Raw genomic sequence first — 22,593 nt, forward strand, 5'->3', positions numbered from 1 at the left:
CTCTCTGTCTCCAGACGTGCGAGTGTGAAGTAGACTGGGCCCGGGACAGGTTAGGGGAACAGCTCCCCCGGACCCTCCCGCCCAAGCCATTCAGAGCCTCTTCTTGGGCAACTTCTTCCCCTTGAATGAGCCTCTTTCCAGGAAGCTCCCCAGCTTTTGCAGATAGAGTTGCGTCCATTCACCAGTTCCCCAGCAGTAACCCAGGCTGAGTTCCTTCCTGGGAAGCTCCTCAGGCCCCCAATATACACTTCTGTGAGATGCCGCTGCCTGTCTGTCGTGGACAACAGAAGACCACCGTTCAAGTGAGAGACCCACGGCGTGGGCTCACAAATAAGCTATTTGGGGTAAACTTATTTTTCAAAAATTGGTACTTGCCTGTTTAATTATTCCTTAAGGCATAAATGTTCTATCATAAAGAATGATTTTAAAATGAGTTGGGCAATCACTTAAAAGATAACTGGTTGCAATAGTCCTGTATTCCAGTAGCGTCTTTTTACAGATAACGCTATGGTTTCACCCCTTTTTTGTTTTGTTTTTTTTTAAATTAATTATTTTATTTATTTATTTTTAGCTGTGTTGGGTCTTTGTTGCTGCGCGCGGGCTTTCTCCAGTTGGGGCGAGTGGGGCTACTCTTCATTGTGGTGCGCGGGCTTCTCATTGCAGTGGCTTCTCTTGTTGCGGAGCACGGGCTCTAGGCGCCCGGGCTCAAAGTTGTGGCTCGCGGGCTCTAGAGTGCGGCCTCAGTGGTTGTGGTACACGGGCTTAGCTGCTCTGCGGCATGTGGGATCTTCCCGGACCAGGGCTCGAACTCGTGTCCCCTGCATCGGCAGGCGGATTGTTAACCACTGTGCCACCAGGGAAGTCCCTCCTTTCACCTTTATTTTGTAATTCTGCTGGTGGACGTACTGAGTTTCTTTGAGCCGTGGTTCTAAGAACATGGTTTAATTGTTACCTGTTTACCAACAAAGAACCTTGATTCTTTGTTGCTCAGACTCATCAAAAATACGGATGAGGGGCTTCCCTGGTGGCGCAGTAGTTGAGAATCCGCCTGCCAATGCAGGGGACACGGGTTCGAGTCCTGGTCTGGGAAGATCCCACATGCTGCGGAGCAACTAAGCCCGTGAGCCACAACAACTACTGAAGCCCACGTGCCTAGAGCCAGTGCTCCGCAACAAGAGAAGCCAATGCAATGAGAAGCCCGCGCACCGCAACGAAGAGTAGCCCCAGCTCGCAGCAACTAGAGAAAGCCCGTGCGCAGCAGCGAAGACCCAACGCAGCCAAGAATTAATTAATTAATTAATTAATTAAAAAGACAAAAGGAAAGGCTTGTATGAGGACATCCATTGGTGAAGTATGTGCCACACGCCTAAGATGACAGAGAAGCGGGCTTTTGTTCATGTTTCTTTGAGATTCTGTAAGTGTTTTGGTCATTCTTCATTTCTTATGAAAACCATTCTTGATTTTCACGGTGAACGGCACACAGAAAACCATTTTGTTGCATCAAAGCTTCTCCGTGGATCCTCTGCTCTTATTCTGTTGCTACAGAGGAGTACCTTGAGTGAATTCTAAGAGGATTGCTGGGAACTTTGCATCGTGTGAAATGCCCACGTTGTCTCAGAGGCAGGGAAAATGCAAATTTGGGTCGTCAGGAGGCTAGGGGTATCATTCTCTCGGTTAATCAGTCATCAGTCATTACTGAGCACCTACAGTTAAGTGACAGGCAGCGGGCCAAGCACTGGCAATTCAGCTGTGAATAAACAGTCTCCACATGTAACGCAGGGGTGCGGGGACACGTGGGGAAAGGAGCAGATCATGCGGTATAATATCGCGGTACACTGTGTCACGTGGGTTATCGAAGGACACTTCCTCCCACTTCCTTCATTTGCTCTGTGACCTGTCTCCTGATCAGCCTGTTTCTCGGGGCTGCCTCGCCCAGCCACGCTGCCACTGGCACCCGCAGGTTCTGTGATCGCTGAAGCAACAGAAAACCCATTCTCTCCAGAGTCCCCATCCACGCTGCAGCTCTTTGCTGTTAGTTTCCGAGAAGGACTTCCCACGGCTAGCACACGGTGCTCGTCGCCTTCGTTCCCACATGTCGCCGTGCTGCCCGGTGACAGCAGCACCTCCAGGACAGGCTGTGCGGGGAGAGGAGAATCTCCCTCCCTGCCGATCCCGAGTCTCCGCTAGGTGTTGAGACCCTGTGATGGGTGTTTCTGTGCACCCTGTCCCGTTCACCCAGCCCCATGAGGGAGGTGTGAATACCCTCATTTTATAAATGAAAATCTGAGAGTTTCTACAAATTTCCCAAGATCTCATAATTAAGAAGTTGCAGAGCCAAGACTCAAAACCAAGTCTATTTAATTCATTAGAAAAACCTTAGTCTAGGATGGCCTGTAATCCCACTAGAAATATAAATGGAATTAAAGACATTATGCATTTTCCTTTTTCTAAAAATATGTGAGCAATCTTCCTATTATTTCACTCACCTAGAGGACACTCCCAGGAGAGCTAGAGGAGGCACTGGCTTAAGGGGTCAGAAAAGAGGGACGGGGATGTAGGGTGGGTACCCTCACTCTCCACCGTGGTGACAAGCTTGCCTTGACGTATCACCTCCCAAGAATTCTCACATTACACACGCTCACATATTAATGCGCCCAGGGCATCACAGAGAACGTTAGTGTTGTCTTTCACTGCTGGTGGATTGTCTTTGAAACTTTTCCCCCAAAGTGACCTCTAGCAAAGTCATTAAAATCACTGTAGATATCCGGCCTTGGGTCCTTGTCACTCCAGCTCTGGGAAAGAGAACAGCCAACATCTACTGATCCAAATCCTGGTCACCTGGGAAAGGAAAAGGAGAAATACAGCTTGCTTTTGTTATGTAACAATCCCGGCTAATTGAAAAGGAATTGCCATTTGACCTCGCAGAAAATAAATTGAACGGGAGGGGATTGTGTTTTAAGTAAACCTGGTAGTTAAACGCAATCCTCCGCTCCCTCCACTTTTTCTTCAGAACAAACTGGATTTCATTTCACCTGGTCTGAGGAGAGTCTAAGTCATTGGCAAATGTTACTGGCCCATGTATGAAAGTTGACCGAAATGAAAGTATAATATGCAAATGAACCCAAGTCACCTAGGTAGCAGCAGAAATGCAACTTTGCATTTCTGTGCAGTGTGACTGCTTGCGACAGTCATGACTTTCTTTTGCTTGTTTTAAAACTCACAGTGGCATAATTCTCTATAAAGCTTCAGTCCTACTTTGCACTTTTTTCTCAAGCTTCTGTATAGCAATGACTGAGCATGGTATTACACCCAACATACCCCAGGGATCATCCTGGGAGACCCAGTCACAACTTACCCACGGCAAGGGGTGAGAACGCCTGCTTCTGACTTCCTGAGAATGATGGGAATGTGGGTCCTGGCAGCCCCTCCCAGATTTGGAGCTTCAAGAAATGGAAGCCGGGGAAGGGACACAGCACACTGGCCCCAGTGCTACCCCAAGCCCTCCGCTTGCTCAAAGGAAGCCCCAGCCTCTGGTGTTGGCTGCACACACACCCCCTCGTGACCTCCCAGCCTCTTTGGAGGCTCCATTTTGGGGCCTGACCTGACCTGGCCTGGTTCCTTGTCTCCTGCTTGGCATATTTACCAAGTTTTCCATATCTTAAAATCTAGTTCTGGGCTTCCCTGGTGGCGCAGTGGTTGAGAGTCCGCCTGCTGTTGCAGAGGACGCGGGTTCGTGCCCCGGTCCGGGAGGATCCCACATGCCGCGGAGCGGCTGGGGCCGTGAGCCGTGGCCGCTGAGCCTGTGCGTCCGGAGCCTGTGCTCCGCAACGGGAGAGGCCACAGCAGTGAGAGGCCCACGTACCGCAAAAAACAAAAAAAAAATCTAGTTCTGCTGCAAATAGCCGGGCTCTCTGGCTTAAGCCCAAGAAAGCCTCTCACCCACCCACACAGCTGCTCAGTGACCTAAATGCACCCGAGTTTTAGATGCCGGAGAGGGAAGGAGTTAGTTGGAAGCCTGTGTTAATCAGTCTCTTCTTGGACTTTCCTGGTGGTCTAGTGGGTAAGACTCTGCGCTCCTAACGCAGGGGGCCCAGGTTCGATCCCTGGTTGGGGAAGTAGATCCCACATGCGTGCTGCAACTGAAAAGACCACATGCCACAACTGAGAAGTCCATATGCTGCAACTAAGACCTGGCGCAACCAAAATAAATTAATTAAAAAAAAAATCTTAAAAAAAAAATCAGTCTCTCCCAATGCAACAGAGGTGAAGAGCCAAGGGCATTTAGCCCTTTTTCGTTGTTCACATCTCAATTAAAGTAGTTGCCACTTTCATAAATAGTGATAATATTTCCTGAGGGCTTCTCAGTAGCTTGGCATTATATTAAAGCCACCCAGGACTTTTCGCAGCACAGAGGATGTGAAATTTCTGGTCTCGATGAGCATATAATAAAAAGCAAGACATGGCAATTAATAGCAACTATTTATGGAGTGCAGACAGAGGCAGAAGGGCGTGTGTGCGTAAGAGAAATTAATTCAATGCTTGCAAAAGGAAGACAATTATATCAGGAAAACGTGCCTACTTGGTGTAAAAAGGCCACTGCGGTTCTCGGCACTGAGCCACGCTCACCCTGCAAGCCTTGGTGCTTCGTATATTTATGTCTTTCGTTACCTTCATGATTGCAGGGAGCCAGTCCGCTGCCTGCCATCATTCTCCCCTTTATAGAATAGCCATGGGCGGTACAGTGTCGCTCAAGGTCATGGGCTCAAGACTGGGCTGGGTCTGGAGGGAGACGGTCATCACCCCCATAGTTGCTTGGCCGCGTTTGTGAGGTTAATTAGCGGCTTCAGCTGATCATCTGCAGCACAGGTGTCCAGCTTCACTGGCACGACGCCTGGCTTCCTCGTCCCCAACCTCAAAGGAAAATGCCTGAGCTGGCTGGGCCTCGTGACTCTTAATTTCTATTACTTTTGAAGCACCATGAAAGACACGGAAAAGAAGCTTAAACTCATTTTAATGACAATAACCCACCTATAACCACCACAATAACAGCAGGAACTCTGCTCTGTACTTTGAAAGCAGGCCATCGGGCGAGGCCTCTCAGAAACACTGAGAAATGCTTCTGCTGTTGTGTTCACCTCTCTTCTCTTCACTCAGATAATTCCTCTTGCCCCAGATGGAAGCCCCAGCTTGCTTGAAGCTCCCTGAAACTTCTTCCTCCCCTCCCCTCCTTTTCACCCTCCTGGAAGGGACACATTAAATTACCACGGCCTTTCTTTGATCTGCAAGCTTGACCACCACTGAGGGAAGCAGCCCTAAGGCTGGGGTGGAGAAAGGTGTGATCCATGCCATAACTTTCTGGGCTTCACTTTACTGACTGTCCCCACCCAGTCCCAACCTAAAAGGATGGAGAAGGAGAGAGGGGTAAAGGCAGGAGCCTACGTGTGGCAGTTTGAAAACGTGGCCCCCAGTTCTCTGATACTCCTTCTATCACTAGGTGGCGTCTCTGTCCTCTACTCTCGAACTTGAGCCTGGCAAGTATTTAACCAATAGAATACAGTGGATGCAAGATAATCACTGTGTCAGTTTGGGGCCCAGGCCTTAAGAAACCGGTAACTTCCACTTCTTGTCTCTTGGGAACCAGCCAGCAGACTGGTTGAGAAAGGCCAAGCCAATGGTAGAGAGGCCCGTGGGGACAGGAACCAAGCCCCCAAGCTCTCAACCAACAGCCAACGCCAACTCTCCAGCTATGTGCGAAAGCCATCTTGTAAGTGGATCCTCAGCCCCCTGATGTGCCCCAGCTGATACCTCGTGAAGCCGAGACGAGGCTTCTCCCATGCCCTCATTCCTGTCCAAATTGCAGACCTGATCTGCCGCATCAGTTTTTCAGACAGCAGTAAATAACTGGAGCTCCAGGGTTCCAGCCTTCCTTGGGGGAGCCCAGGGAGGGATGCTGACCCTCCCCAAGTGGCCCCCGGGTCTGCCTCTCACACAAGGATTAGGGGTCTGTGAAATGGGGTCCCAACTGCTAGCCCAGCACTGAACACCCTTCACACACTTTCCAACCCTCTCTCCCCTACAAGCCCCGCGGCATGTAGGGGATACATGTATCCTCTGAGCTTGGGAACCTATCCATTACTCAAGATCCTTAGCAAAGGTCCTTCTAACGGTAAAAATAAATGCGGATCAAGAACTCATCACCTGGGCTTCCCTGGTGGTGCAGTGGTTAAGAATCCGCCTGCCAATGCAGGGGACACGGGTTCAAGCCCTGGTCCGGGAAGATCCCATATGACGCGGAGCAACTAAGCCCGCGAGCCACAACTACTGAGCCCGCGAGCCACAGCTACTGAAGCCCGCGCACCTAGAGCCCGTGCTCCGCAACGAGAGAAGCCACCGCAATGAGAAGCCTGTGCACCGTAACCAAGAGTAGGCCCCGCTCGCCACAACTAGAGAAAGCCTGCGTGCAGCAAAGAAGACCCAATGCAGACAAAAATAAATAAAATAAAAAACAAAAAAACTCGTCACCTTGTCCAGCAGGCCCAAGTCTTTACCCCCTGCTGGAGTGGGGCCTTTTGTGGACTCCCTTCCACAGGTCTGCAGAGTGCTGCGCGCAAGTGGATCCCAGAAAGGGGGGGCGGATTGGCAGGTCTAGGAGGGGTGGGGCCTGGGAGGGCGGAGCCTGGGAGGAAGCCCAAGGGAGGTAAGTCTCAGGAGCCAAGGGGGGACCCAAGGGGAGAAGGAGATAGGGGTGATCAGTATCAAACAAAAACGAAACATAAACTAAATCAGGGTGGATTTGAGTAAATAGGAGGGAGGAAGTCGAGGCCGTGCTCACAGCCAAATCCATCCCGCGTGTTGAGAAGGGGAAGCAAGTGATGGGCAACAGGTAGGTAAAGGGGCAGTGGAGGGCCGATAGGGACCCCTTGTTTCTAGCGTAGTTTGGTTTTGAAGAGGGAAATTGCTAAGCAAGTTTATTCAAGAGAGCAGACCAGGGGAAGAGTTGGCTGCTAAGGCCTGGCTGCTCCCTGGGGAGGTGCAAGGGGGTGGTACCAGAACTCAAAATGTAGGGGAAGCCCATCGGCGGTGCCGGAGAGCAACGAGGAGATGCTGGGGCCCGAGGGCCTAACCAAGGGGGAAGGGCGTGCACGAGCCCACTCGGCTCTTTCCGTACAGGAGGGGCTGCGGGCCAGGAGCTGGAAGGGTGGAGTCCGGCGCCGGCCTTGACGTTGCGTTTGCACGCTCTGACGCCGATGGTCTTTTACAGACCAATAAAAATAGCATTTTCCAAGTAAAAACATCATTTCTAAATATGCTTTTATTCCTTCTTTATAGAAGAGGGAGAAAACCGCGACTGTCCACACTGAAAATGGCTTTGGGAGGAGGGTTGGCCTCACTCTTCTTCAGAGTCACCTCTGCACGTTGCCCACTTCGGACCCGCCATCCCGGCTCCTCGAGCGCCACCCAGTGGCCTCAGGGAGGAACATCCCGCGAGCTCAGCGCGGCTCGGGCTAAAACAGCCCTTTCCGAAGGCGTTTTTCCTGCCAAAGAAAACCGCCGTGTGTCACAACTACTGGAAAAGCAATCCTGAGAAACAAAGCCCTGTTTTTTTTTTATAGCAGCAGTGGAAACCGGACCCCACTTCCTTCCTCCAGGATTAGGGCCTCATTGATGCTTGGTGGAATCGGTCATTTTGTTTCGCCATCCGTACTCAGAGAGTCAGAGAGGAGAATTACTTTCGCTCTCCCAGAGATCTTATCAAAGGTTTTTCTGTTCGGATTACCAAACTGTTACAAAGAACTCTCTTATAGATGTTTCTTCGACTTTTCTTTTTTTCTTTAAGGTTTTGTTTTTTAATAACATTGAGCCAGAATTTCCCTTCCCTGCGTGGTTAACAGCAAGTGGGTTTGGGGGCGTGTAGTGGGTGACACTTGAGTGTCTTTCTGTGCCCTCCTGTAGGGGAAACAGCGTCCCTGTTCTCCACCAAGGCACCTTGCCTTCTAGCTGGGGTGACCAAGTGGATCTATACAGTGAGTGCTATGAAATGAATTCAATTTCTCATAAAGGAATTCAGGAGAAACCACTTCAAAATAAAGGTTTAGCCAAATTCAAAACTGAAAAGTCCATAACCAATTATTATGCAAAGTAGGATGGAGGGGGGCAGTCCCTTCCAGGTGGTTCCCAGCACCACCTGAATAGCTGTGAGTAATTGAGTTATTTAGCCCTTTAAGGCTTGATGTCCTCTGCAAAATGGTGATGACAATAATACCAACTTCGTACGATTATTGTGAGTTTTAATGAGATAATATATAGCTAATGGTTATGAATTTTACTCTAACACAAGTAGCAAAAATTTTTTAAATGCCACATTTTGAAGTTTCTAAGTCATATTAAGTCAACTTGCCTGTGTGATGAGAAATTCAATCTCAGTCATGTTTGGGTCTCCTCCCATCTCTAGGGTCACACGAGAACTGCTGGCGTATCTGTAGTGTCCAAAACACCAAAGTTGGGCCTTCAGCCCTTGTCCATCAGGGGGTCACTGCCAAGATGCACTTTGTGCCCAAGCCAGCCTGGTCCCTAAAGACCGTCATTCACCCCTCTGAATGTAGGGTCTGGCCTCCTTAGGGACTCCTCTGAAGGGTTCAGAATATGCCACCCCAAAATATGACACTATTTTGAGCAGAAGGAAGTTGAGAATCAACAAATATAGGAAGAGTCCTCTGCCCTCCTCTTAACTGCCCAAAAGCAGGGCGTAGATTTCCCTTTGTGATGGTGGCATAAATGTCCCCCCTCTCCTGTACCAGGGTGAGGAGAGCAATCTTCATCACAGGAGACAGAGGGCCAGCACCATGAGTGTGCATGACAAGCTGACTTAAAAAACCCTTATCTTCCATTTCTTTCCTAGTTCACCTTCCCACAACTTATTATCCCTCAAAGCCCAAATCCCTTTCTTTTGGCTAGTCACCTCACAATTTATCTCCCTTTGTTAAAATGGTATATAAGCCCCCAAATCTAACCACTTCTTTGGGTTTTTTTTACTTCTTTTCTGTGAAGCCTTGGACACGTAAAATTGGAAAGAGTGTTTCAGTTGTATGCATTTTCTCCTGTTAACCTATCTTCTGTCAGCTTAATTCACAGGCCTGAGTCACTGAATCTAAGAGGGTAGGGGAAAAGGGTTTTTGGTTTTTTTCCCCTCCCCTAGACCTCACAGCCAAGTACTCTGAGTTCCTTCCTCTTCCCAAAGAGGGTTGGGGTGGGGGTGATGGGGCAGTTGCTTGCATCTCTATTACTCACAGAATCCACTCAAATCTCTATTCCATTGCCAGCCCAGGGGGAATTTCCCCAAGTCTCTTGTCACTCTGCTACCTTCCACCTCCTCCCTTCCAAAGACTTCAAATTCTGTCCTCTGCCTCTAAAGAAATATCTCCCACAATCTCCAACCTGGGGCAAGAGACCCAAAACCTGGGGTGGCAAAGGGGGGAAAAAAACAACAGGGAGAACAGCAACGCGATGGTAATGACTATCCTTGATGCTAGAGGCTGGATTGGGGACCACAAAATTATTGTCGCTAATACTGTAGTATTGCTTTGGGTGTGGCTCATTCACGCATTTCTTTTGTTTTATCCACATAGGAGCCCTGCTGGTCTGGATATGGGCCCTGGGGAGCAGAGGGTATCTATTTGTGCGTTTCTGTTTTTTCAGTCCATAGAGAGATAAATCAGTTCAAACAGAGTGGTGTTTAAGTGACTGCTCCCGGGAAGCCCTCCCTGCAGACTTTCTTTTTTGCTCAAGTGGAAGAGAACTGAGTCGGGTCAGGACCCAGAGGCACTCCCGGGCTCCGGCTCGGCGTGGCTCCCTGCTGGCTTCTCCACGGGGGGCAGTTCAGTTACATCCTTAGGTGTCTCACCTGCGTCGGGAGGCGCGGGGAGCCAAAAGAGGTCACAGATATTCAGCGGACACATTCTGAAAAGAAACTCTCTGAAGAGGTCTTTCTGTTTCGGGTAACACCGTGTGCGGGGAAATGTCAACTCCCGAAAGTGCCAGGTCACAAAATAGCTGCACCGCAGCCAGATGCGCCGGCAGTGACGGGAACTCGGAGACCGCGCAACTTTCCGCCCTCACGCGTGCCTTTCTCCACGGAGCCACGGCGGGTTGAGGCACGTCACCCGTCCCCTCCAGCCTCCTGCCACGCACTGTGGAGGATGGCGGTGGACTCATCCGGCATCTCTCTGCCCATCTCTGGCTCCCCCCACTTCCTCTCCTCTCCCCTCCCTCTCCCCCCAGCAGTCCCCACCCTTCTGAAAGGTCTCCTTCGTGAGAATCATGGTTCCCATGGCTTCCATGAAAGAGGAAAATGCTAAGTATTTTTGGTCACTACTGAGAGGCCACAGTTGACTAGGAAAAGATCCAGCACTGACAAGACACATCTAGGAATTTTGCCATCAGCCTCTGTGAACCTCACAAATATTCGTTTAACCTGCTAGGTAAATTGGCAGTAAAATTCTCATTGTACTAAGGAAGTGGTAAAGTTAATAGGCTGTAAGCCAGAATAATTTGGGGCCGTTTTTACTGCAGAGCATGCTAGCACCTCTGATTGTACTGTGAAGGGCTGAGCTATCAGCCCCCCTCACGACAGGAATAGCGTTGCTGTTGACTCACGTGGCATTCCCGCACCGAGATGGAGCCTGGCACAAAGTAGTTGCTCAATAAATATCACTGTAATAAGTCTAAAACTCAGTCTATAAAATGAAGATCAAGAGGCTACAGTTAATCTGATTGAAATCATCTAGACTCTGACGAATACTTTTTTCATGTCCATGGTTCAGGAATAGGTCTGGAAACTTCTTCCCTGGTGCCCTAAAGCAGAGATCCCGGAGAGCCTTCCCAAGATGGTTTAGTTGGGACATTTCCTGATCCCTTAATGGTCTAGCTCATAGTTGACCCCTGTGCCCAGAACCATAACAAATTTTGAATTTTGTACATTCGATGTGCAAAAGACAAGTTGGACCACTGAACTCAACAAAAATAACTACTTCAGTCAAAGGTCTAGTGACCTTGGGATATCTTTAGCAGATGCATATGACCCAGCTACTGAGCCTCAGGAATGCAAGGGACTAGCTCACCCGGTGCTCCGAGTTTAAGGACGCCGCCTACCTCGGTCTCTCCAACACAAAATAACTTCCATCACTACGAACGTCTGGCCTTCCTCACGTCGTCCTCACTTCATCAGGGGCTCGGTCAAGCCCAGGAAGGCAGAAGTCGGTGAGAGACCCACCCCTTTCCTGTTAGACTCCTGGAAAGACCACGCTCTGAATACATCCCGATGTCTGGTCTATCAATCCCATTTCATATTTTGTTTCTGTTCTTTGGCTTTAATTCAGGACCCTCTGAGCACATCTTGCTGAGATCACACTCTGACTTAGTGAAATAGTGCCCACTGTGTTGCTGGTTTACTTCATTGCGCTCAAGTGAGCTCAGGTAGGGCCTTCACGTGCAGACCTTCACAGCGATGGGGGAAGAGCCTCGAGGAGATGGAAGGGCGGGGCTCCGGGGAGGCACCGGCCTGGTGGGAGGTTTGGAACAGGGCGGTGCTTTGTGGGTCTGACTCTAGTGCCCACCGAGACATGACTCAGCCACATTCCCCATCTCTGCTTCTGCCTGGGGGGCTTCTCCCTTCTTCTCCTGCTACCAGGCAGCCCCTGCACTCTGACCTGCATGCCGTTTTCTATGCCATAAATTCAGCTCCATGATCACGTGTTCCGCCTGTTTTGAAACTTCAGCCCACTAGTGGTCCAGCGTGGCCTTCCTACCTCACAACCTCCCCTTGTGCAGTCTCTCAGCTTCAGATTCTACTGATATCAGCCTGCCTCGCCTATTTCAGAAAGGGAATGTGATAGGCATTGGCAGGGCCTTCTGTGTCAGGCTCCCCTCCCAGGCCAATGGTTAGCCTATCATACGGTGCTGAATAAGACCACCATGCGCGAGGACTAGCCTGAGTCTGCATAGGTAGAGCTGTGTTTTGGAAGAGAACAGTGAGCACGGGGAATGCTGGGATTGACAAGTCTAGGACAGCAGCCAGGGACGTGGTACCATGTGATCTGCCCCTTTCCTCTGCCTGTCTGCATTCGGTTATGTTCATACGTTCATCTGGTCTACTCAGGATCATCAGTGACCTCCCCACTGTTAAACCCAATGGTCAGTGCTCAGGCCTCATTCTCCTTGACCCACCAGCAGCATCAGACCCAGTTCTTTCTGTCTTCCTTGAACGTTGTCTTCCCTTGGCTTCCGGGACACCGCATTTGCCTACTTTCACCTCTACTCCTTTCTCAGTTCCCTTTGCTGTGAGCATCTCTAAGCTTCAGGGAAGGTGGAATCTCAGAGAAGCAGGTCATTCTTCACGGAGGTCCAGGGAGGGGGGCTCCTAGGCACGGCTTGCTGGCCTGGAATTTTTAGGTCTAATCACAAACCTGTGGGACCACCTGTCAAAAAGCAATTCTTTCTGTGTCAGTATTATTCCAGCTACATTATAATCTGATTTTATTTTATTTTGCGGTACACGGGCCTCTCACTGTTGTGGCCTCTCGCGTTGCAGAGCACGGGCTCCGGACTCACAGGCTCAGCGGCCATGGCTCACGGGCCCAGGCGCTCCGCGGCATGTGGGATCTTCCCGGACCGGGGCACAAACCCATGTCCCCTGCATCGGCAGGCGGACTCTCAACCACTGCGCCACCAGGGAAGCCCTATTCCTGTTTTAAAATTAAGAAAACAGGGACTTCCCTGGCGTCCAGTGGTTAAGACTTCGCCTTCCACTGCAGGGGGTGTGGGTTCACTCCCTGGTCGGGGAGCTAAATTCCCACATGCCTCAGGGCCAAAAAACCAAAACATAGGGCTTCCCTGGTGGCGCAGTGGTTGAGAGTCCGCCTGCCGATGCAGGGGACATGGGTTTGTGCCCCGGTCCGGGAAGATCCCACATGCCGCGGAGCGGCTGGGCCCGTGAGCCATGGCCACTGAGCCTGCGCGTCCGGAGCCTGTGCTCCGCAATGGGAGAGACCACAACAGTGAGAGGCCTGCATACCGCAAAAAAAAAAAAAAGAACCAAAACATAAAACAGAAGCAGTATTGTAACAAATTCAATAAAGACTTAAAAAAAACCAAAAAGGTCCACATCAAGAAAATCTTAAAAAAAAAAAATACTTACAGAGGTTAAACAATTTGCTCATGGCCGCAGTGGTGATATATAATGGAGCCGGAATTCAACCCCAGGAATCTCTGACTCCCAAACGGTTGTTCTTAACCACTAAGTCAGGCGATGTTCTGTCCTCTCCTTTGGCTCCCTCAATCCCTCCAGGAATGTAACTTTCTACTTCCTCTCCTGCCCACAGTTTCAAGGCAATCACACATTCATGCACTGGAGCCCTGGGCACAATGAAACACACGTTTCAATGCTTCCTGTTCTAGTTTTCAAATTGTCCAATAATTAAGTGGATTGCTGCTGTCATATCTTAGTGCCTGGACTGAACAAGGGTTGGTTCAGTTCCTATTTCTTTTGCAGCCACTACACCTTGTGAGCTAGTCAAAAGTTATTACACCTCACCAAGGAGCGATATGTGACAGAGGACAGCGTCCTAGACCACAAGTCGACAGACTGACCATTTCCCTTGGTTTCTCATTCTTGCTTTTCCATTAACCAGTTGTTTGACCTTGGGCAATCACTTAACCACTCTGACCCTCAGTTGCCTCATCTATAAAATAAACACAGTCTTAAGGTCCCCTTCCCGTGCGAACTGTCCATGATTCTGAAAAGCGAGGATCAAGTTTATTATTTTATGGGAACTTGAACTGTGCTTCTTCAAGTACCAACTCTCGTCTGAGCTCTACCTGTATCTCACTCCTAGATTTAAATCTAGGGCTAAGCATAAGCGAAACTTTCACAAAAGGATGAGAAAGTACAGATAATAATAACTTCATCTTATTGGTATTTGGAGGAACATGACTAAAAAGATGGAATTGTTTTCAGGAAGGATCTATATAATATTCTGTAAGGAAATATAATAATTGTTATAAAAAGATTTTATCACGTTGGCTAAGATGTGGAGGAAAGGAAGTCCTCTGATAAGAGGGCTTCCCACAGGAGAATTATCTTGTGCCATTTGCAACTCACTACTATCATCCTTTCTTTAAAATCTTTTCTGGCATTTGGTGATCTTACTGTGCATATGGCTGTGACTCCCACTTTTTTGAGTGTAAATTTTTTATTTACTGATCTTGTTATTTCTCTTACATGATATTGACCCTGCTCAGATGTTTTATTATTCTTAGGGGGGACGCGTGACTCAGACCTGTACAATCAGAATATTTCATATCCCTGGCTACACTGTTTATTTGAGGGATTAATACGTGACTCAACAGAACTAATGGATTCCCAACAGAACCTCAGGACAATGACAGAAACTATCGGGAAAGATAAGCTCCCTTTTCAAAGCAGTTGCTGAGATATGGAGTATGTATATGCTATGGGCTGCTGGGAACCATCTTGCCATTATGTAAGAAGAGCTTATCTGAGATTGAGGCGAACGCAGAGAAAGCAAAGTCTAGAGATGCAAAGAAACAGGATTCCTGATTATATTGTTTGAGTACCTGGATCCCCAAAGTCTACTCCCTGGATTATCAGTAATATAGCCAATAAATTCCCCTTCTTTTTTATTTTTAAGCAGAAGCCATTTAAAATCATAATTTGTTTGTCACTTGCAACTGAAATTAATCAACCTAGAATTTGTGAACCTGTACAGAAAGCCCATGGTTCCCTACTTCTTCACATCAGTAGATGCCCAAGGGGTCTTTCTAAAATTGAGCCTACTGCTTGCCACAGGAAAAGAAGGTAGAGTGTTATCATATCTTATCTGACTTTCATTTTATATGCTGATTTTTAGACACTAACCCCCATGAAAGATGTAACTTCACAATCCTATTTAATTCTCACAGCAGCAAACACATTTATTAACATTTATTAATGTTAAGGCTTAATGTAAAAACAAAATGGCACAAACCCTGCAGGTAAGTAGGGACCATGGTGGCTGGGGGCACTTCAGCATTCCTCTCTTTCTCTCTCCTTGTGGAACTTTTTGGATCCCCCTAAGGTCTGTGAGAGACAAGGGGGGTGTGTGTGTGTGTGTTGGGGGAGGAGGAGGGAGCTGTATAGTTAATTACTAGAGCTATAAAAGGCCTTCTCTAAGTTCATTTCTTCTCTTATAAAGGCCAACCCACGATGGGCACTAGTGGGCTGTCTTCTCCCAAAGGTCCAGGCAGAGCCAACACTTCCTCCTCCCCGCTCAGTCCCGCCCTCAATGGTTTTCACAGGTTCCCTTCTCACCTTTTCTCTCTGAATTCTCCCTCCCTCCAGTCTGAGAATTTGTCTGCATATGGTGAGAGGGCTTTTTTTTTTTTCCCCCTAGTAGAATATATGCTATCATTCTTAACTTTGTGGTCCGTGGTCTATTCCCCGAATCTTCATATGTAAAGTCAACCTTTTAAGAAAGAAAAGAAAAAAAAAAAAAAGACATGCATCTTTTCAGTAAAGCAGCTGGCTTTTGCAAATAACAAATACTCCAGCTTTCAGACCGTAATGCTTTTATTATAACTTTAACAATTAATTTTGAAATCCAGGCTCCATTTGCACCCCCTTCAAGGCAGTGAAGCCCATGGGTGGAAGGCTACAGGGCAAAAAGAAAAACAGTGAGAAAATTCTTGGATTAAAATGTACAAATATCATCTAGGTACATAATCTTAGATTCTTTTACTTGCGACCTCCCCCTTCTCTCGCCAAAGAATTCATGAAAGGAAAAACCATGAAGTTTCTCCAGTCTTTTAGAGTGCCAGGTTTAGGACATGGAAGCAACCTAAGGGTCCATCGACAGATGAATGAATAAAGAAGATGTGGCACATATATACAATGGAATATTACTCAGCCATAAAAAGGAATGAAATTGAGTTATTTGTAGTGAGGTGGATGGACCTAGAGTCTGTCCTACAGAGTGAAGTAAGTCAGAAAGAGAAAAACGAATACCATATGCTAACACATATATATGGAATCTAAAAAAAAATGGTTCTGAAAAACCTAGGGGCAGGACAGGAATAAAGACACAGATGTAGAGAATGGACTTGAGGACACGGGGACGGGGAAGGGTAAATAAAGTGCCAGGTTTCCACTTCTTTTCACCCTTCTAAAGTTTCGGGGAAAAAGAGGAAAGAAGAGCAAAACTAGAAGCAAAATTGTAAGTTTAAAAAATTTCTGTGCCTCTGTTTTTATGCACTTTCATTGGGCACGACAGGAAAATGGGCTCTACTATTTTCACACAATAGTTGAATTTTGCTTGTTCCAGCATGTATATAAATTACCTGGCTTCTTGTTAATCCCATCTAAGTGACCATTCCTTTTTTACCTTGTTTGATTATTGATTTATTTTAAAATCACAATCCACATTTATGAGAGGAAAATTTCTTTTTATTTCGTAGTTTATCATTCTTGTTACTTATATAAGTGACAAGAATGATAAATTATAAATATCACTTATTTTATTATTAAATTTTATTAATCATAAAATACCCAAATACCTAATATTAGAAACATAACAATAGGCAAGCCAGCAGCTATGCTTTAAGTCTGGACATTCTAAAATGGAAAAAATGCAAAGAAAAATGTAGCTCTAAGAGGTGAAGTTTAGGGGCGTGGAGACAAATACACTTTTCCAAGCCGCCTCCTGGGTATCCGTCCAGCTAGGGGTTACAGTATGTTAATTTAAGGAAATACGACGGAGACCGAAGGTACTGGCGCAGCGTTTATGTTACTGACCAAATATCCACCCTAGAGGAAGCAGTACTGCCCGGGTTGAACCGCGGAAACCAAACCCAAGTCTGCGGGGTCAGGAGTAGTTTCAAAGACTGGGCTCCACAAGGCAACATCGAACTGGATTAAACGTTATCATTTACCTTTATTATTAGTATAATACTTATAAGCTAATATACACCTGCACATTCCTAAATGCCCCGAGACTGGACGGCCTCAGAATGCCTCGCTTGTCTACATTCGATTTTCTGCATAATCAGAAAAAATGGAGGCGAGCTTTGTTTACTTTGGCCCCGCTCGAAACCAGCGTCCTCGGGCCGAGGCGCCCAGACCTCGCGGCCGGATGGCGACTCGAGTCCGCGGGAACGCGCGCGGCACGCGAGGACTCGGCCTGCCCCACCCGGCTGCCCCGGAGCCCGCTGTCCTCCGCCGACCCCCGGAGCAGCGGGCCCGGGGCGGGAGCGCGTGGCGTCACAAAGCCCAGTCGGAACGCTGGGGCCGTCGCCGAAGCCCAGGGCGCCCGGGGCGAACACACTAGCGGCCCTCCCTAGCAGAACGGCAGGCGCGCGAACCCTTTATCTCGCCCCGCCTCCCCTACCCCCGCCGCAGGGGCCGCAGCGCCGCGGCTTGGGCGCCGCAAAGCGTCCTGGGAGAGCCGGCTCGCGCCGGAAGGACGCGCGGGCGCTCGGCTGCAGCAAGGTTATAAAAGGGAAGGAGCCGGCGGCGGGCGGAAGTGGGCGGTTCAGCTGCTCCCGGCGCTGTTGTTTCGTGTTTGCGCTTCTTGAGGGGCGTTCTGTGGTGGGCCGCTGGTGCAGGCCGCAGTGACAGGGCCGCTCGCCCCGCAGCCCCCAGCCTCGGCGCAGCGTCCGATCGCGACCCGCAGGCCCAACATGGCGCAGGAGGTGTCGGAGTACCTGAGCCAGAACCCGCGGGTGGCCGCCTGGGTGGAGACGCTGCGCTCCGACGGCGAGACCGACAAACACTGGCGCCACCGCCGCGAGTTCCTGCTCCGCAACGCCGGGGACCTGGCCCCCGCCGGCGGCGCTGCCTCCGCTCACCCGGAGGAGGCCGCCGACGCCGAGAGCGGGACCCGCAGTCGGCAGCTGCAGCAGCTCATCTCCTTTTCCATGGCCTGGGCCAACCACGTCTTCCTCGGGTGCCGGTGAGTGAGCCGGCGTCCCTGAGCTGCTCTCGCGGTTTTGTCCGGAGCTTTCGGCGGAAGGGGAAGTGGTGGAAGCGCGGGAATCCGCGGGACAGGCTGCCCTCTAAGGGCGAGAAGGGCGTCTGTGCCATGGTTACCAGTCTGGAGGTGCCCCCGTTGGGTGGGGAGCTGGCGGTGGAGTTGTTTGTTGGCGATGAGCTCACAACGCTCCTGGGGGAGAGGGGCACTGAATCTAAATTAGGTTTGTAAGAAGGGATCCCGCCTCCCAGACCCCGGGCGTTTGTTTACGGCGTTCCAGGAAACAGAATGTTCCTGGCGGTTGATTCCGTTTCTTGATTACAACCAGGAAATGCAGTTCCTGTGGCCTGTTTTCGTACCCCAGAGGTGGCAGCTTAGCAAAAACACTTCTTAAAGTGTCTTTCCCTTCCTTTTTTCAGGTACTCTCAAAAAGTTATGGATAAAATACTTAGTATGGCTGAAGGCATCAAAGTGACAGATGCTCCAATCCATACAACAAGAGACGAACTGGTTGCCAAGGTGAAGAAAAGAGGGATATCGAGTAGCAATGGTTAGCAGATCATAGATGTGAACATACATAGGAGTTTAGAACTTAAATTTGATGTTATTAGGAATTATCGTTATTCCTAAGTTTTTAACAAGTTAGAATTTATATAATGTTATTAATCAAATTGGAATTGTTAAACCTAAATTATGTGTCTCTGTGTTTTAGGCTTTGAATTTGATAGTTTCCTTTGACTTCTGTGAGATTTTGAAGTGTGAAATATTGTCTATGCTGTTGATTTTTTAATATTAGAAATTATTGAGGGGACTTCCCTGATGGTCCGGTAATTAAGACACCGCGCTTCCACTGTAGGGGGCACGGGTTGGAGCCCTAGTCAGGGAACTAAGACCCACATGCCCTGCGGGGCGGCCAAAAAACAAAAAAAATAACAAAAAGAATTTTTTAATGAAAAGATTATTGGTGTTATTCAGCGCTGTTTTAAGAAATTAATGAAGTTATTCCACACTTTTTAAAGAATCTACAAATCCTGAAATGTTTTCATCTTGTGCCTTTATTTTAATATGAGTATCTGTCTTGTAAATCTTCAGCTGTTATGTATGAGGTAGGCTTAGTCACATACTTGTTCTCGTTTTTTTCAGAAGGGGTAGAAGAGCCAACAAAAAAACGAGCCATAGAAGGAAAAAACAGTTCTGCAGTTGAGCAAAAAGATCATGTGAAAATTCCTGCCAAAACAGAGCGTGCATCAGCTCAGCAGGAAAGTAGTTCAGCGTGTTCGGGATCAACTACCAAGTCAGAGAGTAGTGGGAACTCAGCTCGGAGCTCTGGCACCCTGAGTCAGAACAGCTCCACAAGTGATGGAGAGCGCTCTGTTTCCAGCCAAAGCAGCAGCATTCCCTCTCAGGTAACAGCAGTAGGGTGTGGAAAAGCTTCTGAACCAGAAGCTCCAGATAAACATGGTTCAGCGTCGTTGGTTTCTTCGTTGTTGAAATCCAGTGTGAATAGTCATGTGACCCAGTCCGCTGATTCCAGACAACAAAGTGGATCCCCGAAAAAGAGTGCTTTGGAAGGCTCTTCAGTCTCGGCCTCTCAGAGCATCTCAGAGATTGAGGTGCCCTTGCTGGGCTCCTCAGGAAGCTCAGAAATAGAGTTGCCACTGTTGTCTTCTAAACCTAGTTCAGAGACAGCTTCAAGCGGGTTAACTTCCAAAGCTAGTTCAGAGGCAAGTGTTTCATCATCAGTTTCTAAAAACAGTTCCTCATCAGGCACATCTTTACTAACCCCCAAGAGCACCACCTCAGCAAACACGATGCTGACTTCCAAAAGCACTTCGCAGGTAGCTGCATCACTGTTAGCTCCCAAGAGCAGCTCCCGGACCAGTGGCGCTCTGGTTTCCAAAAGCACTTCCATAGCAAGTGTGTCCCAGCTGGCTTCTAAGAGCAGCTCTCAGAGTAGCACGTCACAGCTGCCTTCTGAAAGTACTGCACAGGCGAGCGAGAGTTCTGTCAGATTCTCTTGTTGCAAGTTAACCAATGAAGATGTGAAACAGAAGCAGCCTTTTTTCAATAGACTGTACAAAACGGTGGCATGGAAGTTGGTGGCCGTTGGTGGCTTTAGTCCCAGCGTGAATCACGGAGAGCTCCTAAACGCAGCTGTCGAGGCTCTGAAAGCAACGCTGGATGTGGTTTTCGTCCCGCTAAAGGAACTGGCAGATCTGCCTCAAAACAAGAGCTCTCAAGAAAGTATTGTTTGTGAACTGAGATGTAAGTCTGTGTATTTGGGCACTGGCTGTGGAAAAAGCAAAGAAAACGCAAAAGCAGTTGCATCAAGAGAAGCCTTGAAGTTATTTCTCAAGAAAAAGGTGGTGGTAAAAATATGTAAAAGGAAATACAGAGGCAGTGAAATCGAAGACTTAGTACTCCTCGATGAAGAGTCAAGGCCTGTAAACTTGCCTCCAGCATTAAAACATCCTCAAGAATTACTGTAATAATGTCCAAAATGTCACTGTGTACAATATCTGGTATTTGAAGAGAAGAACTGGCTTACTTTTGTATAATATGAAACACAGGCTTTCACAAATTTTGTATTGCTTTTTTCCAGTTTTGCAGAAAATTTACATTCTAGTTCTCTTCACACAGTGGAAGTTGTAAATAATTTGTGAATGACAGTATACAGTAAAAGGTTTATGCATTAGCAGCATACCAGTATGCTGTTTTATTTGCTGAAAAAAATACTGTCTTCTATTTTTAATGACACATTAGGTACGATGTGTAGTTCTGTAGTCTTAAAATTTTTGTACTACTTTGAATTTGGTGAAAATGTATTAAGTTGTCTACCATGCTTTTTTTTTTTCTAGCTGAATAAACCTTCACATCAAAGAAAAGGGGACCATAGTATTTGTCTGAAAGTCTGTGAAGCTTAAGGTTTTAAGAATGTTGCCTATAATGTTGAACCATGTCTGTTAAAGAATAAAAGAGAAAATAGTTGCCTCAGACTATTTTTATGAGAAGCTGTAAGCATTTTTTAGATATAAAGCAGTGTTAAATACTTAAGGTTATTTTATTCTGAAGTTGTTTGAAATTCACCATGATTTTGACCTCTGCAGATTCTTTAAGTGGGTTAATTTATGTTTTGAGGTAAAGTACAATTTACACTTTTTCTTAAAGACGTAAATGTGGGTTTCTATATTAAGCATATTTTGTGACTACTACTATTAACAGATTGATTTGTTTAGATATTAAATGCTTTAAGCTATTTTACCTTTTCAAGAAGTTGTGGTTTTTTTTCTCGCCCCCCCCCCACCCCCGTAGTCAGAACCAATTCCTGCAAATAGGCTTCCTGCGGATTCCTGTCACCTGTCACTAGTCGTCGTAAATTGCAACTAGGTAATTTTTCGTAGCTGACACACAGCTTTTTATGGGTAGACAAGTTAACAGTTTGCAAATCTAGAACTGGGTGGGTTTTTTTGTTTACAAAACCTCGTAGAAGAACACTGGGTAGAAGAAGAGAAGCCAAGCTCAGCTCTTTAATGAGCCTGTTCAGTTGAATTACATTTGTTGGTTAAGAAATGAAATCCTGCTTCTGTGTCTTAGGTGATTCGGGCTGTATTATTCTTTGTGGCCTTTTTCTGGCTTTCTAGTTGCTGCACTTTGAGCAGTGATGGTGATAATGTACTGAGAAAAACCAGGAAATGGCCTTGTGTGTGGCAGTTGTATTGGAGTAGGAAAATTGGACATAAGTAGTAAAATTTAAGTCATGAAGTTATTTCTATTTTATATTCTAGAAATAATAGGGGATACTTTATATACTTGAATTGAAATAATCAATTGTTTTTATTTCACTAGGTAACTTTTAAAAAAGTTTATTTTTGAGCATGTTAAATTGGATACCAAAGTTTAAAGTCCATATTATGTAAATGGGTTGCCTTTATATAATACATTGTGAGGAGAAATAACATGAGTGTTATGAAAGCAGTTTTAATTACCTCAGTTTCCTCAGCCTTGGAATGTATATTTTGTGGGACAATGATGGCAAGAAAAGTAAGAATAAATTTCTGTAATGTATCTAATTAGGTGGTTTAGTATTTTCCTGAATTGGCTAAATTTCCTAAATTTCAAGTTAATATAAAAGTTACTGAAAATATTTTAAATTACAGTAAACTTCTTATATGGTAGAATTGCAGGAAGCTGCTTAATGTAAAAACAAACATCTAATTAATAAACGTTTTCTATAACTATTAAAAGCTTATAATCAGAATTTAAAGAACCCTTGATTTAAGAGAAATGCATATTTTACAATTCTTCAAAATAGTGTCCTGCAGAAGAAAACAAGCTTTGGAATCTTGAGATAGAATCTTGGCTCTTCCTCTTTAAGTAGGCATTTAACCCTTTAACTTTAACTGGAAATTTAACCCTTTATCTGTAAAATAGAAGAGCTGCCTCAGCTGTGAGGATCAAAGTACATACCACAGTTGAGGAATTGCTTATATGTGTATTCTCATTTTCTCAGAACCTGATGAGTAACTATTGTCATTTGGTCCATTTTTCAGATGAAACTGAAAAAGTAATTTGGTCA

At 47.0% G+C, this 22,593-nt stretch overlaps 1 protein-coding gene and 1 non-coding gene across 3 annotated transcripts; both read left to right on the plus strand.

Moving 5' to 3' along the window:
• The first annotated feature begins 4,042 nt into the window (after positions 1 to 4,042).
• TRNAR-CCU (transfer RNA arginine (anticodon CCU)) lies at positions 4,043 to 4,115 on the plus strand. The gene has a single exon. It is a non-coding gene; the product is annotated as a tRNA-Arg (tRNA).
• A 13,442-nt stretch (positions 4,116 to 17,557) lies between these two features.
• Positions 17,558 to 21,284, plus strand: CDKN2AIP (CDKN2A interacting protein). 2 transcript variants are annotated; one of them, XM_024760015.1, is made up of 3 exons: positions 17,558 to 17,999; positions 18,437 to 18,536; positions 19,161 to 21,284. In XM_024760015.1, the coding sequence occupies exons 1-3, from the start codon at positions 17,728 to 17,730 to the stop codon at positions 19,167 to 19,169; spliced, it is 381 nt and encodes a 126-aa protein (XP_024615783.1). In that variant the 5' UTR covers positions 17,558 to 17,727; the 3' UTR covers positions 19,170 to 21,284. The 2 variants fall into 2 exon arrangements, with proteins under 2 accessions (XP_024615783.1, XP_024615782.1); XM_024760014.1 differs by having other exon boundaries at positions 17,565 to 17,999; positions 18,437 to 18,567.
• Positions 21,285 to 22,593: the final 1,309 nt, after the last annotated feature.

This window comes from Neophocaena asiaeorientalis, unplaced genomic scaffold (assembly GCF_003031525.2).
Source record: "Neophocaena asiaeorientalis asiaeorientalis breed wild unplaced genomic scaffold, Neophocaena_asiaeorientalis_V1.1 scaffold521, whole genome shotgun sequence".
Taxonomy (NCBI): domain Eukaryota; kingdom Metazoa; phylum Chordata; class Mammalia; order Artiodactyla; family Phocoenidae; genus Neophocaena; species Neophocaena asiaeorientalis.

What these genes read in the sequence shown, in the direction of transcription:
- CDKN2AIP (XM_024760014.1), top strand. Translation starts at nt 17,728, where the DNA reads ATGGCGCAGGAGGTGTCGGAGTACCTGAGCCAGAACCCGCGGGTGGCC. An exon ending in CACGTCTTCCTCGGGTGCCG is followed by an intron (nt 18,000 to 18,436) that starts GTGAGTGAGCCG and finishes TCCTTTTTTCAG; the next exon opens with GTACTCTCAAAAAGTTATGG. An exon ending in AGGGATATCGAGTAGCAATG is followed by an intron (nt 18,568 to 19,160) that starts GTTAGCAGATCA and finishes CGTTTTTTTCAG; the next exon opens with AAGGGGTAGAAGAGCCAACA.